Source organism: Carassius auratus, chromosome 23 (genome assembly GCF_003368295.1).
Source record: "Carassius auratus strain Wakin chromosome 23, ASM336829v1, whole genome shotgun sequence".
Lineage (NCBI taxonomy): Eukaryota > Metazoa > Chordata > Actinopteri > Cypriniformes > Cyprinidae > Carassius > Carassius auratus.
Genome location: NC_039265.1, coordinates 8,255,314 through 8,266,027, shown reverse-complemented (window position 1 = coordinate 8,266,027; position 10,714 = coordinate 8,255,314). Strand labels below are relative to the sequence as shown.

The 10,714-nt window shown below is 38.9% G+C and overlaps 1 protein-coding gene across 1 annotated transcript; it reads right to left on the bottom strand.

Moving 5' to 3' along the window:
* Nucleotides 1-6,648: 6,648 nt before the first annotated feature.
* Nucleotides 6,649-10,230, bottom strand: LOC113041183 (acidic mammalian chitinase-like). Its single transcript, XM_026199582.1, has 7 exons — nt 10,148-10,230; nt 10,028-10,054; nt 9,666-9,870; nt 9,258-9,314; nt 9,007-9,172; nt 8,472-8,596; nt 6,649-8,340 (listed from the first exon to the last, which is right to left on the bottom strand). Exons 1-7 carry the CDS (start codon nt 10,173-10,175, stop codon nt 8,184-8,186), a joined length of 765 nt encoding a protein of 254 aa, XP_026055367.1. The 5' UTR covers nt 10,176-10,230; the 3' UTR covers nt 6,649-8,183.
* Between the last annotated feature and the right edge of the window lie 484 nt (nt 10,231-10,714).

Here is a 10,714-nt window from a genome sequence, read left to right as displayed (position 1 = left end):
TTGCTAAAGTAAGAAATATTGTGTCCTTTGCTCCTGTTATCAACGACTCACCGGCACATGTGAAACATTAACCTCACACGTCATCTGCCCCGGAACTGCTTCTGTTTTACAATAAAGAGTGCAAGCTAGAAAAAAGTGATTATTAAGTTTAGAATATTGATATTGTTTAAAAGACAATTTTTAAAATAACTCCAAATGAATTAGAAAGAAAGTCATATACCACTGAGGATGACTTCAGGGTGAGTAAATTATAACTTAATTTTCATTTTTGGCTGAACTAACCCTTAAATAAGCCATGTGTATGTTGTGTGTGTATTCACCTCATACACCTCATTCCATTTGGGGTGCAGACATTCTTTGATGGTCTTGCTTCTAAAGAGCTGATTGCTGACCAGCAGCATGCCATAGGGGTCAGACTTCCCTTTTGATCAGCCCGCCCAGATATGTGTCTTTAACTTCCAGATTCTGAGCTTCAAGAAAATGAATCCTTAGAACTCCCTAATGCGTGTGAGAAAGAATGCAGCAAAGACAATGAGAGGTTAATGAATATTTGTATGAATAAACATTTGTAGGGTTTGATGAGATGCGTGAGTGAGTGTGAGTGAAGTGTGTATTCAACCTTTGGCATAGGGAAACGAAGCTGTGCCAGTTCAACCTCACCTATCAGTGGTACAGTGATCCTGTTAGGCAACACCATGTAAGTGCTGATAATAATCCTGGATCATGTGCTCTGAAAAGCCACTGCCAAGAAAAAATAAATTATGAGTTACATGAAATGTTTGTACTTCTAGATATCAATCATCATCATCAATGCAATGGACAGAAGTTAAACTTTTCTCAGAATACATTATTTGGTGGGAAAAAGAAGTGGTAAAATAAATGTAATAAAAAAAACAAAAAGACACAAATAGTTTGGAAAACTTCAGATTTATTCAAAATGTTCCACAGGGAATATTTCTGTGCCAACCAACCAATCCTGTTTAATGGTGTCTAAAGGAGTTTGTGCTACTACTACTAGCTAGTGTTGTCTTAGAAGTTGCCTTAAAACAAAGTCTAACTAATCTCCATAGATTTAATTTATTTAAAAAAGAGAGAGAGAAAGAAGAAAAAACAATCCTGTACATCCCGGATATATTGCTAATTTGCTAACCACAACCACCACATTCAAATGCCATCTTGCTAACTAAACCAACAAAGTGACAAAAACAAAGATCATCTGACAAATGTTTTTTAAGTATGTTTTTGTAACATTAGCATGAATAAATTTTCTACATTTCAGCAGACTCCTACCGCAGCATGTGGTGTGACAATACATGCATCTAATTGGCCCGCAGCCTGTCTGTCCTGGCACAAATGCACCACAACCTTGTTAAAATACAAAGCACAAGCAGGGAGAGAGGCAATGGAGAGGAAAACACACAGAAGCCATAGTGCCATTTTGAGGTTTGTGCTGACATTCCTCAGCTCCCCCTCTCTCATTTGACCCAATACTCTTGTCTCTGGGCAGTTGACTGTCTTTGTTGAATAATTTACAAATCTCAAAAACTTATATTTTATTTACAATAGAATATAGATAACATATCAAATGTTGAAAGTTAGACATTTTGAAATGTCATGCCAAATATTGGCTCATTTTGGATTTCCTGAGAGCTACACATTCCAAAAAGTTGAGACAGGTAGCAATAAGAGGCCGGAAAAGTTAAATGTACATATAAGGAACAGCTGGAGGACCAATTTGCAACTTATTAGGTCAATTGGCAACATGATTTGGGTTTAAAAAGAGCCTCTCAGAGTGGCAGTGTCTCTCAGAAGTCAAGATGTGCAGAGGATCACCAATTCCCCCAATCAGTGATGGAGTACTCGAGTCCTGGACTCGGACTTCATTCTCTGGACTTGTGACTTGACTTGGACTCGCAGAATGATGACTTGTACTTGGACTCAGACTCGAGGATATATAAATCGGACTTGAGCATTCATCACGTTGTTTTTGACTAAATATGTTCTAAAAAAATTATAAAAGGTGTTACACTTTTCCTGTTTTGTGCCCAAGACCGGGCCGGGATCTATTGTTTTCCCTCACAGACACTGCTACCGCTCGCTGTCTTTGCTTGACAACACACTCACTGGCGTCACTCACTTTTTGCTCATGCATGATACGCGGGCTAAATGTTCACATTTGGAAAATGCAGAAAGATGTGCCCGGATCGTGAACTTCCCGTACACTCATTTTGCATCTAATGCTGAAAAGAGCAGTGCTAAATGTTGTGTGTATAATCGCACAATTGAGGAAAAGACTGGGAAAAATTCAAACTTTAACAGACACCTGTCACTGATGCACCCAGAAAAGTAAGTAAAATGCTCTCCATTGGCTAACGTTAGCTTTAAAAAAAAAAAAAAAACTATTTTTGACTAATGCATATATGATAATAAACAGAAGAAGCTAGGGTTGGGCGATGTTTGACAATTTGGCATCAGACGTCGACGATGTCTAATGTCTGGTTCAGATTACACAATTTTTTTTGTCTGTTGATAATTTACCAGTCACGGTGTCAGATCAGATTACATGATTTTTTTTTTTGTCTGTTGCGATAGTCACTGTGTCAGATTACAAATTTTTTTGTCTGTTGCAATGGTCACTGTGTCAGACGGATGACGCAATTTTGACTTCTAAAATCTTGTGGTGTCGTGGACAAGAAACATGTCAGACTAACGTTGCACGTTGCTTTCTGACCAGTCGCGTGCCATCAAACACACACATTCACTTGAACACATACAAACGCACTCACGCTATATCACTCGGCCACTCACACACAAACACACTCTCTCTATCTCAACACACACACACACACACACACACACAAACTCTCTCTCTGCATATCGTATTGATTTTTACGTTTTAAGTATCTTTAAAAATACAGTGTCCTGTAAAATGCACATTTCTTTTTCCGCTGAGTGTATTTCTGTAATACAAAGGATTAGTTCACTCAAAAATTTCCTAATCATTTACTCCTCCCAATGCCATCCAGGATTTCCATGGCTTTTTTTCTTCAGTAAAAAATAAATTATGTTTTTTAAGGAAAACATTGCAGGATGTTTTCTTCATATAATGGACTTCAATGCCTACCAAATCAGTTGGTTGCTATTGTTTCCTCAAAAAACTTAAAATCTTTTCCACTGAAGAAAGAAAGACATGGATATCTTAGATTACATCAAGGTGAGTAAATTATTAGGAAATTTCATTTTGAGGTGAACGAATCCTTTAATGTTACTTATAAAAAAATATTTAAACAATTAAATAAATATAATCGTGCCACAGCTAGTTAACAATGATTTAAACTAAGGTCAAAGACAATTTTAGTGATATCATACACATTTCTTGCTGCAAGAAAGAGTGCCTGAAAAATGATTTGGCTTAATTGTATACAATTCTCTCACTAGGTACCAACAATACTGTGCCTCCGCTGCATCACATTTGACACCGGCTGGTTCAGGTCAGAGTGCTATTAAATCATTTTTCCATGCTGGACCACAAGGGATCTATGACACCAAACATCCACGTCAAAAGGCTATAAGTGATGCCCTTGTGAAAGATCTTATCATTATCTGTTGCTTGCCTCTCTCCATGGTTGACAATGAGGACTTCAGACACTTCCTTCATGTCCTGGACCCTTAGTATAGGCCTATAGCAAGATCCACTATCTCGTCTGTGACCATTCCAGGAATGGTAAAATTTCAAAGGAATGGATAAAGTGCCGCTGGCTGAAGCATCGAGTGTTGCGTGTTACTACAGATATTTGGAGCGAGTTGCCGGGGACGGGCGAGCTCCGCTGCCGGCCGCCCACGATATGGAGGGCGGCCGCGTGAGGGGAGCAGAGGAGTCGTCACCCGTTCGCCAGAGATGGAGATGGAAGGATATAAAACTGGAGCGACGATCGTGAAGGACGAGAGAGGACCAGGCCTGTTGCCATATTTTATGTGTTTGCTTTTAATTTATGCGCACCAGTCGTCCGTGAGGGGCTGTGCACTGTTTTGTGTTTATTTTGAATAATTAAAGTGTTATTTGATTGTGCGCTGGTTCCCGCCTCCTTCTTCCCGACGACTATGGAGTTTTTATCATTCAGTCACTAACTCTAGTTTTAGGACACATTGTTATATTGTACAGTATGGTAGGATGGTCATCCCTTCCTTTGTGGCAGGCTTGAACATTGGTATATTTTAATTTCCAAAGTTATTTTAGGAAAACTTCCAAATTATTTAAATAGGAAATTTTTATCATTTCAAAGCAGTCATAATCTCAGGTCACATAACTGCCTACCAGTTCAAAGTGCCAGCTATTAGATCAGAGGCTGGAAAGCTAAGCCTGTTTTATTATGGCCCTTGGTCTTGGAATGATGTGCAGTCCAAACTCAAACTACAATCCCTCATCTCTTTAAATTATTTTAAACATAGAACAAAGGATCTGTTCACTGCTAATTGCAATTGTTTTGCCAAGTCTTCTACCACTTAACTCCTTTTTTTAAACGTATGATTTAATAATGTCGTATCTGTGATCAGTATTATGTAAGGTATTGTGTAATATCTAAATGTATGCGCTGCTGTGCTGTGTTTCAGTGTTGTATTATATTTTGTTTGTGGAGACTTGTTTGTTGAGTTTCTGTTGTATCAAATGATAATGTTGTTTTGTTTTCATTGTGGCTTGTATATTGTTTAATTCTGCTATTCGACCCTGTCTTGATCAGGTCTCACTTGTAAAAGAGTTTTAACCTCAGTGTAACTTTCCTGTTTAAATAAAGGTTAAGAAGATAACATCATGGATGGTGATGTCAATTTGTAGAAATACAATGAAATTACTCACATTTCTGTAATTTTCACTGTCATTTTACCTGTTTTTAAATCCCTCATCATACTCAGATCGATAGGATGGAAATTGATTTGACAAATTAAGTTCAACGCTGTACCTAAATAATTTAAAATTATAGGTACAAACTAATAGCTAAGGAGTATAAAAAAAAACATAAAAATGATTGAACAAGTTCAACTGGCAACCTAATTTAACATGCATTGTGCATACTGTTAGGCACCTCCTCCATGTCTATACCAGCTGATGAGCTGCTTGGCTGTGTAGATGTTTCAGTACTTGCTGCTTTTTGTGTGGTTAAGAGGAAAGCATGTATTTTGTTTCTCCTGCTACTAACCACTCTCTCTTTTCAGTGGTCTCCAGCTCCCATAACACATGCTTGTGAAGCTGTTTTCTGCTAGCTGTGCATGCTGCACAGGCCCCTTAGCATTTCCCCCCTGAATATCACAAGCCCCCATGGACTACAGCTGCTTATGCTGGCAACGCATGCCCTCATATCTCAGTCTTTTCCCTCTGCTACTTCTAATCCTTTTCCTTTTCAGCTGCCTTCAGCTTGCATAGCAGATGCTAGCATGAGGCTTCCTCTGCTAGCCATGCAGGATACACAGGCACTTCGGGATGTCAATCCAATCCACTCCCTCCCCGTGGTTTACAGCAGCTGAAGGAAGCATTAGGCTTTCTCCACTTGTAACTCAGGCCAACACATCTCAGGCTTTTTCTCTAGTTACTAATGACCAATTTTTCTTTTCAGTGGCCTCCTGCTCCCATAGAAGATGATTTAAACGTCAGGCTGTCTCTGCTGACAGTTGCAGCCCATGCTCCTCTTCCTCATAGCTCACTACTTCATTTAAAATGACGTTGTTTTCCAGATCAAGTTCCGGCTCTCCTTGAGCTTCAAGACAAAGCAAGTTTAGGTCCCAGATTCAGATGGTTCTCACATTGCACTGCCTCCCTCCTCCTCTCAGCTAATCACTGCATGTAACATCGCCCACTGGCGTGGCTTCTCAACCTCCATTCATTTCCACTCTACCTCCGGATGCTAGCATGAGGCTGCCTCTGCTAGTTGCTCAAGCTCAGACACCTTATTTTTAACATTCCACTTTTCCTTTTCCCCATCAATGGTCAGAAGCCCCTGCTGCAGATGCCCAAGCAAGCATACTGGCCTCCTCCCTAATTTCCATCTTTCTCTTCCTCTTCCTATGGGATTCCCCAAGCATCAGGGACTAATCGGTGAGTGAGGCAGCTTCTGCAAATGGTTACGCCCCCTCCTTATCTTCCTTCTAACTTCTACCCAAACTACACCTCAGTATACTTTATTTTCAGTGGCCCCTCTACCTACTGCACTGAATGCTGCCACTCTGGAACCACCTCCTGTGCCTAATATCATAAAATCTCAGATTCTCATTTCTAGATGCCATGTTTTATTGGATTTTTTGGTTTTCTGAGATTCTCATTAATTGCAATAACCCCTAAATTCAACCCCAGACTTCACCTGACAATCTCTGATTTGTCTATACTTGATAGTGAAACTATCGCTTACTTCATTAAATAAAGATGGACCAAGAAAGGAAAGGCCACTCCATATACATGTTTTATCTCCAATTCAACCCTATCAGGCTCCCTTTTCTTATGTCCAACTCCGGAATGCTCAATCTAAATCTGCACTGGACCCTCTCTTCGACCCTCTGATCCTTGCTCAGTCAGGCTTTCCCGCAGAAAAGTTTCCAGTCACTCATTTTGTGAAAAAAAAAAAAAAATCTAATAAATGAATGATGAAATTAAATTTTAAGTGTTTTTAATTCATTTTATTCACTCGATTATGCAGTAAGTCACCACTCCTTTGGGCAAAGTAAGGGCCTTCCAGCCATCGTTACAAACATCCTCGTCTATTCAGCATTGGACAGGGCTCTCCCTTTTGGTGCAACAGGGCCGTTGCTCCCTTTGGTCCCAGTGTGAGCCTTCTGTCTGTTGTTGAGTTGCGTCAAAACAAGCCTCATATCCAGTCGCAAGGGGGACTCTCCCTTCCTGTGCAGCAGTGCTGCAGCTCCCTTCAGATGCAGCAAGAGTCCCTCCATCAGTCATGTTTCATTGCTTATTCTTCATAAAACCGGACAAGGGCTCCCCTTCCGGTGCAGCAGACCCACGGCACCCTTATGGCGCAGGGTGAACCCCCTGTCTGAGATATGTTGCATGCTCAATGGCGGTCAGGGATCTCCCTCCTGGTGGAGTAAAGCCACTGGCTCTCTTCGGTTGCAATAGGAGCCCTCCATCCGATGAGTCAAACCGTGTCTCGTATCTCCTTGCCTATTCAGCATCTGACGGGGCTCTCCCTTCTGGTGCAGCAGACCCACGGCTCCCTTCGTTCGCAGTGAGAGCTCTCCATCAGATGCATCAAACCATGCCTCATACTCAGCCGCAAGAGACAGTCTCCCTTCCGGTGCAGCAGAGCCGCAGCTCCTTTTTATATTTAAGAATTTGCCACTGATGATTCAACACAAGTTTTAAGCAGTGTAGAATAGCGCTTGTTGTTCATCATTTTTTTCTGATCACAAATGCAGACATAGTTATATGTTTACACAGTCCGATACACAATGCATAAAAACACAGCATAAGTCACCTCGCTGTTCAGAACGATGAGCTTTGTAAAAATCGACACGTTAGCAATGTCACATGACCCCTTTAAACCTCTATGACTAAGTTCAGTGAATCAAGAACATAAGTCTTCTGCTCCCAGTTCCAGTTGGCCTACATGCAGGATCGGACTTAGTGATTTGGGGGCCAAATCTCTCTCTCTCTCTCTCTCTCTCTCTCTCTCTCTATTATGCTATACCAACATTTTTGGGATAACAAGTGAAGACGTAATTTACAAAACTGCTTGCAATTGTATATTTTATGAATTGTTAACTTCTTCAAAATTTGTACAAAAAGGAATCAAATGTCATAAAAGTTATCCATGCAGCTCGTTCTGTATCCCAAGTGTTCCCTCTTCAGCTCCGGCCACACCAATAGCACACTAAGAGTATATATATATGCAGCCTACCTACCTCTGTCCTACAACAGTTTTTCGCCATCCCTCCTCCACCCCAACTCCTCACTTCTAATATATTTTTTATCCCAAATTAGGGGTAGGGGAGTTCTTTGGGTTCGGGCTATGTTCCGGGCCCGGACCCCTCCCCTAGGTCAGCATGCCATAATATGCTTACTATTTGCTATCAGATTAGATTTAAGGGTGAACTCATGAATTTCCTGTTGCATGTTTCCAGCTTCTTGTTATTTGGAATGACTCACGGTCTCATTCACAATCATTTAAATGTTACGCATGAAGTTAAGAATACAGTAGGATATATGGCCGTCTTACAGTGTTATAGTAGATGTTGCCTCCTGGGTATCCAGAGCCATCATACAGAGGACTGTTGTGCCTGGTGAAATTTTCAAATGAACCGTAGAAGTCATAGGTCATCACATTAATGAAGTCCAAATACCTGCATAACCAGAAGTTCAGAGTCATCAACTCAGACTCAAGACATAGAAGCAAATAATGAGGCAGACTGTGAAGGTCTTGGCCAGACTACATATTAATTTGATTCATATTCATTCATCTAAAAATTCTTACTTGGCAATTTCTGAAATTTCATAAGCTTCATCAATAGTTCCTTTAAAAGCAGCCACTGCAGCAGTGAGCATGAGTCTGGGACGTCCAGTGGCAGCACTATCTGCCTCATAAGCTTCCAAGAGCTCCTGTTACAGTCAAAGTAAATTATAATGGAAATATTTTTAAAAAATTATGAAAAAATGTGATTATGGGATTCAAAATCTAATATAAACTTGTAAATAAACAAAGTTTTTGGATTAAAAAAAAATGTTACATAGATAAATGTTATGAAGTAAAATGAATAAGACAGTTTACACTTCAGCTTAAGCTGCTCAGAACCCTTGAAGTTTAAAACAAACTTGTGGAGTTCAAATACTTACAAAAGAAAAGAGTATTTCACTAGTGGACTTACAAACTCATTCTTTCTCTGATTATCTATTATCTTTATTGTTTTGTACTTAAGCTTTCAACCATGTTAGAATCTCATCATATAAACAGCATAATTAGATTTTTAAAACTACTATATTGTGTAAAATATCTGTAAATACTGCAGTACCTTACAGAGCAGAGTGAACCTCTGCTTGTCTTCTGGAGGACTTCCACGGGAACCTGGATACTCCCAGTCCAGATCCAGACCATCAAAGCCATGTTTCCTCAGAAATGTGATGGAGGACTGAATAAACGTAGTCCTGTTTGCTGGTGAGGACACCATGATACTAAATCTGACAAGAAGTACCATGAAGATAAAATTACGTTTACATTTAACACACATCCTTCAAAATTCACTGTTTTAAGCAGGATTCTTACTGTTCTGAGCCAAAGGTCCATCCTCCGACAGCCAAGAGAGTTTTCAAGCTGGGATTTCTGTCATGTCAAATATTTGTATCATTATTCACATTAATGTCTCTGTCAAATTATCACTACACTCTTAAAAAATAAGGTTCCAAAAGAGGGTTTTCACAACGATGCAATAGAAGAACCAGTTTTGGTTCCCCAAATAACTTTTCAGTTAACAGTTCTTAACAGAAACATTTATTTTTTACATTGTAGAGGACCTTTAGTGGAACGAATAGTTTACATGAAGGGTAAAGGTTCATTGTGGAATCATTGATGCGAATAAAAAAACTTTATTTTTAAGATTTTATTCAAAACTTCATAATGCATTCTATTCAATTACAAAATGCATTCACAAACAAAACATCAGATAGCACATACTTTTCCTTTAGTCCATTGAAAGATTTGTAGAGAGTTTCATCATTAGATTCAGAAGTGATCAACTCATTTACCGGATTAATGGCGGAAAAAGCATAAATTAAATGAGTGCACAGATGTGGATCTACATTTTCTGGCATGTACTTGCCAACACCAGGTCTGTACTGAGACCAGTTTGTGAAGTAGCATATCAGTTCGGAGGACCATCCTGAAAGATAAGATAAGATATAATATAATATAATATAATATAATATAATATAATATAATATAATATAATATAATATAATATAATATAATATAATATATTCTTCTTCTCATTATTATTATTATTAGGAATTGAAAAACTAAATAAAAAACTAAAATACCGAAGTGACACAATGCCAGGGAAAAACCTGAAAGACAAAACAGAATGTTACAATTTATAACATATAAAACACTCCAAGGCCAACAAGCTCTTTCGTTCTGTAAGATCAACATTAACTTACCAGCTAGAAAAATAAATTTGGTCATCATAATGTGATGGTTGTTTCAGTCAAGAAGTTCTGTCTGCTACTGTTGTATGAAAGACAGAAGTTATCGTTTATATAACACGTCATTGCCACTCCTTCATATACCAATGATTAATAAAAAAACACGAGAACTGAATTTCCCTGAAATAGCTTTTCCCTTTGTCATTGGCCCAGTATATGTTATCACAGTTGGAGTCTTTGTTCCATCGTTTAAAGGGGTCATATAATGCAATTTAAATTTTTCCTTTATCTTTAGAGTGTTACAAGCTCATGGTGCATAAAGATGATCTGTAAAGTTGAAAAGTCTAAAGTCTCAAATCCAAAAAGATATTCTTTATCAAAGTTAAGACTTGTCCACGCCCTCCTAAAACGGCTCGTTCAAACATCTCTGATTTTATTCTTAATTCGATTTCCTATTTTATTATTTTTTTTATTTTTTTCCCTACTTAAGGAAAGCAATAAGTACAAACAGCAGACAACAAATCAGCGGTAAATTCCCTCAGGTGCGTGATTAACGATCGGCCGATCGTGATTGGAGCAGCT

Excerpts from the sequence above, each read along its gene's own strand:
- LOC113041183 (XM_026199582.1), bottom strand. The coding sequence starts at position 10,175 with ATGATGACCAAATTTATTTTTCTAGCTG. Across the intron at positions 10,055-10,147 it reads CAAATTTATTTTTCTAGCTG|GTTTTTCCCTGGCATTGTGT; the intron begins GTAAGTTAATGT and ends TTTGTCTTTCAG. Across the intron at positions 9,315-9,665 it reads TTCAATGGACTAAAGGAAAA|AAATCCCAGCTTGAAAACTC; the intron begins GTATGTGCTATC and ends TTGACATGACAG.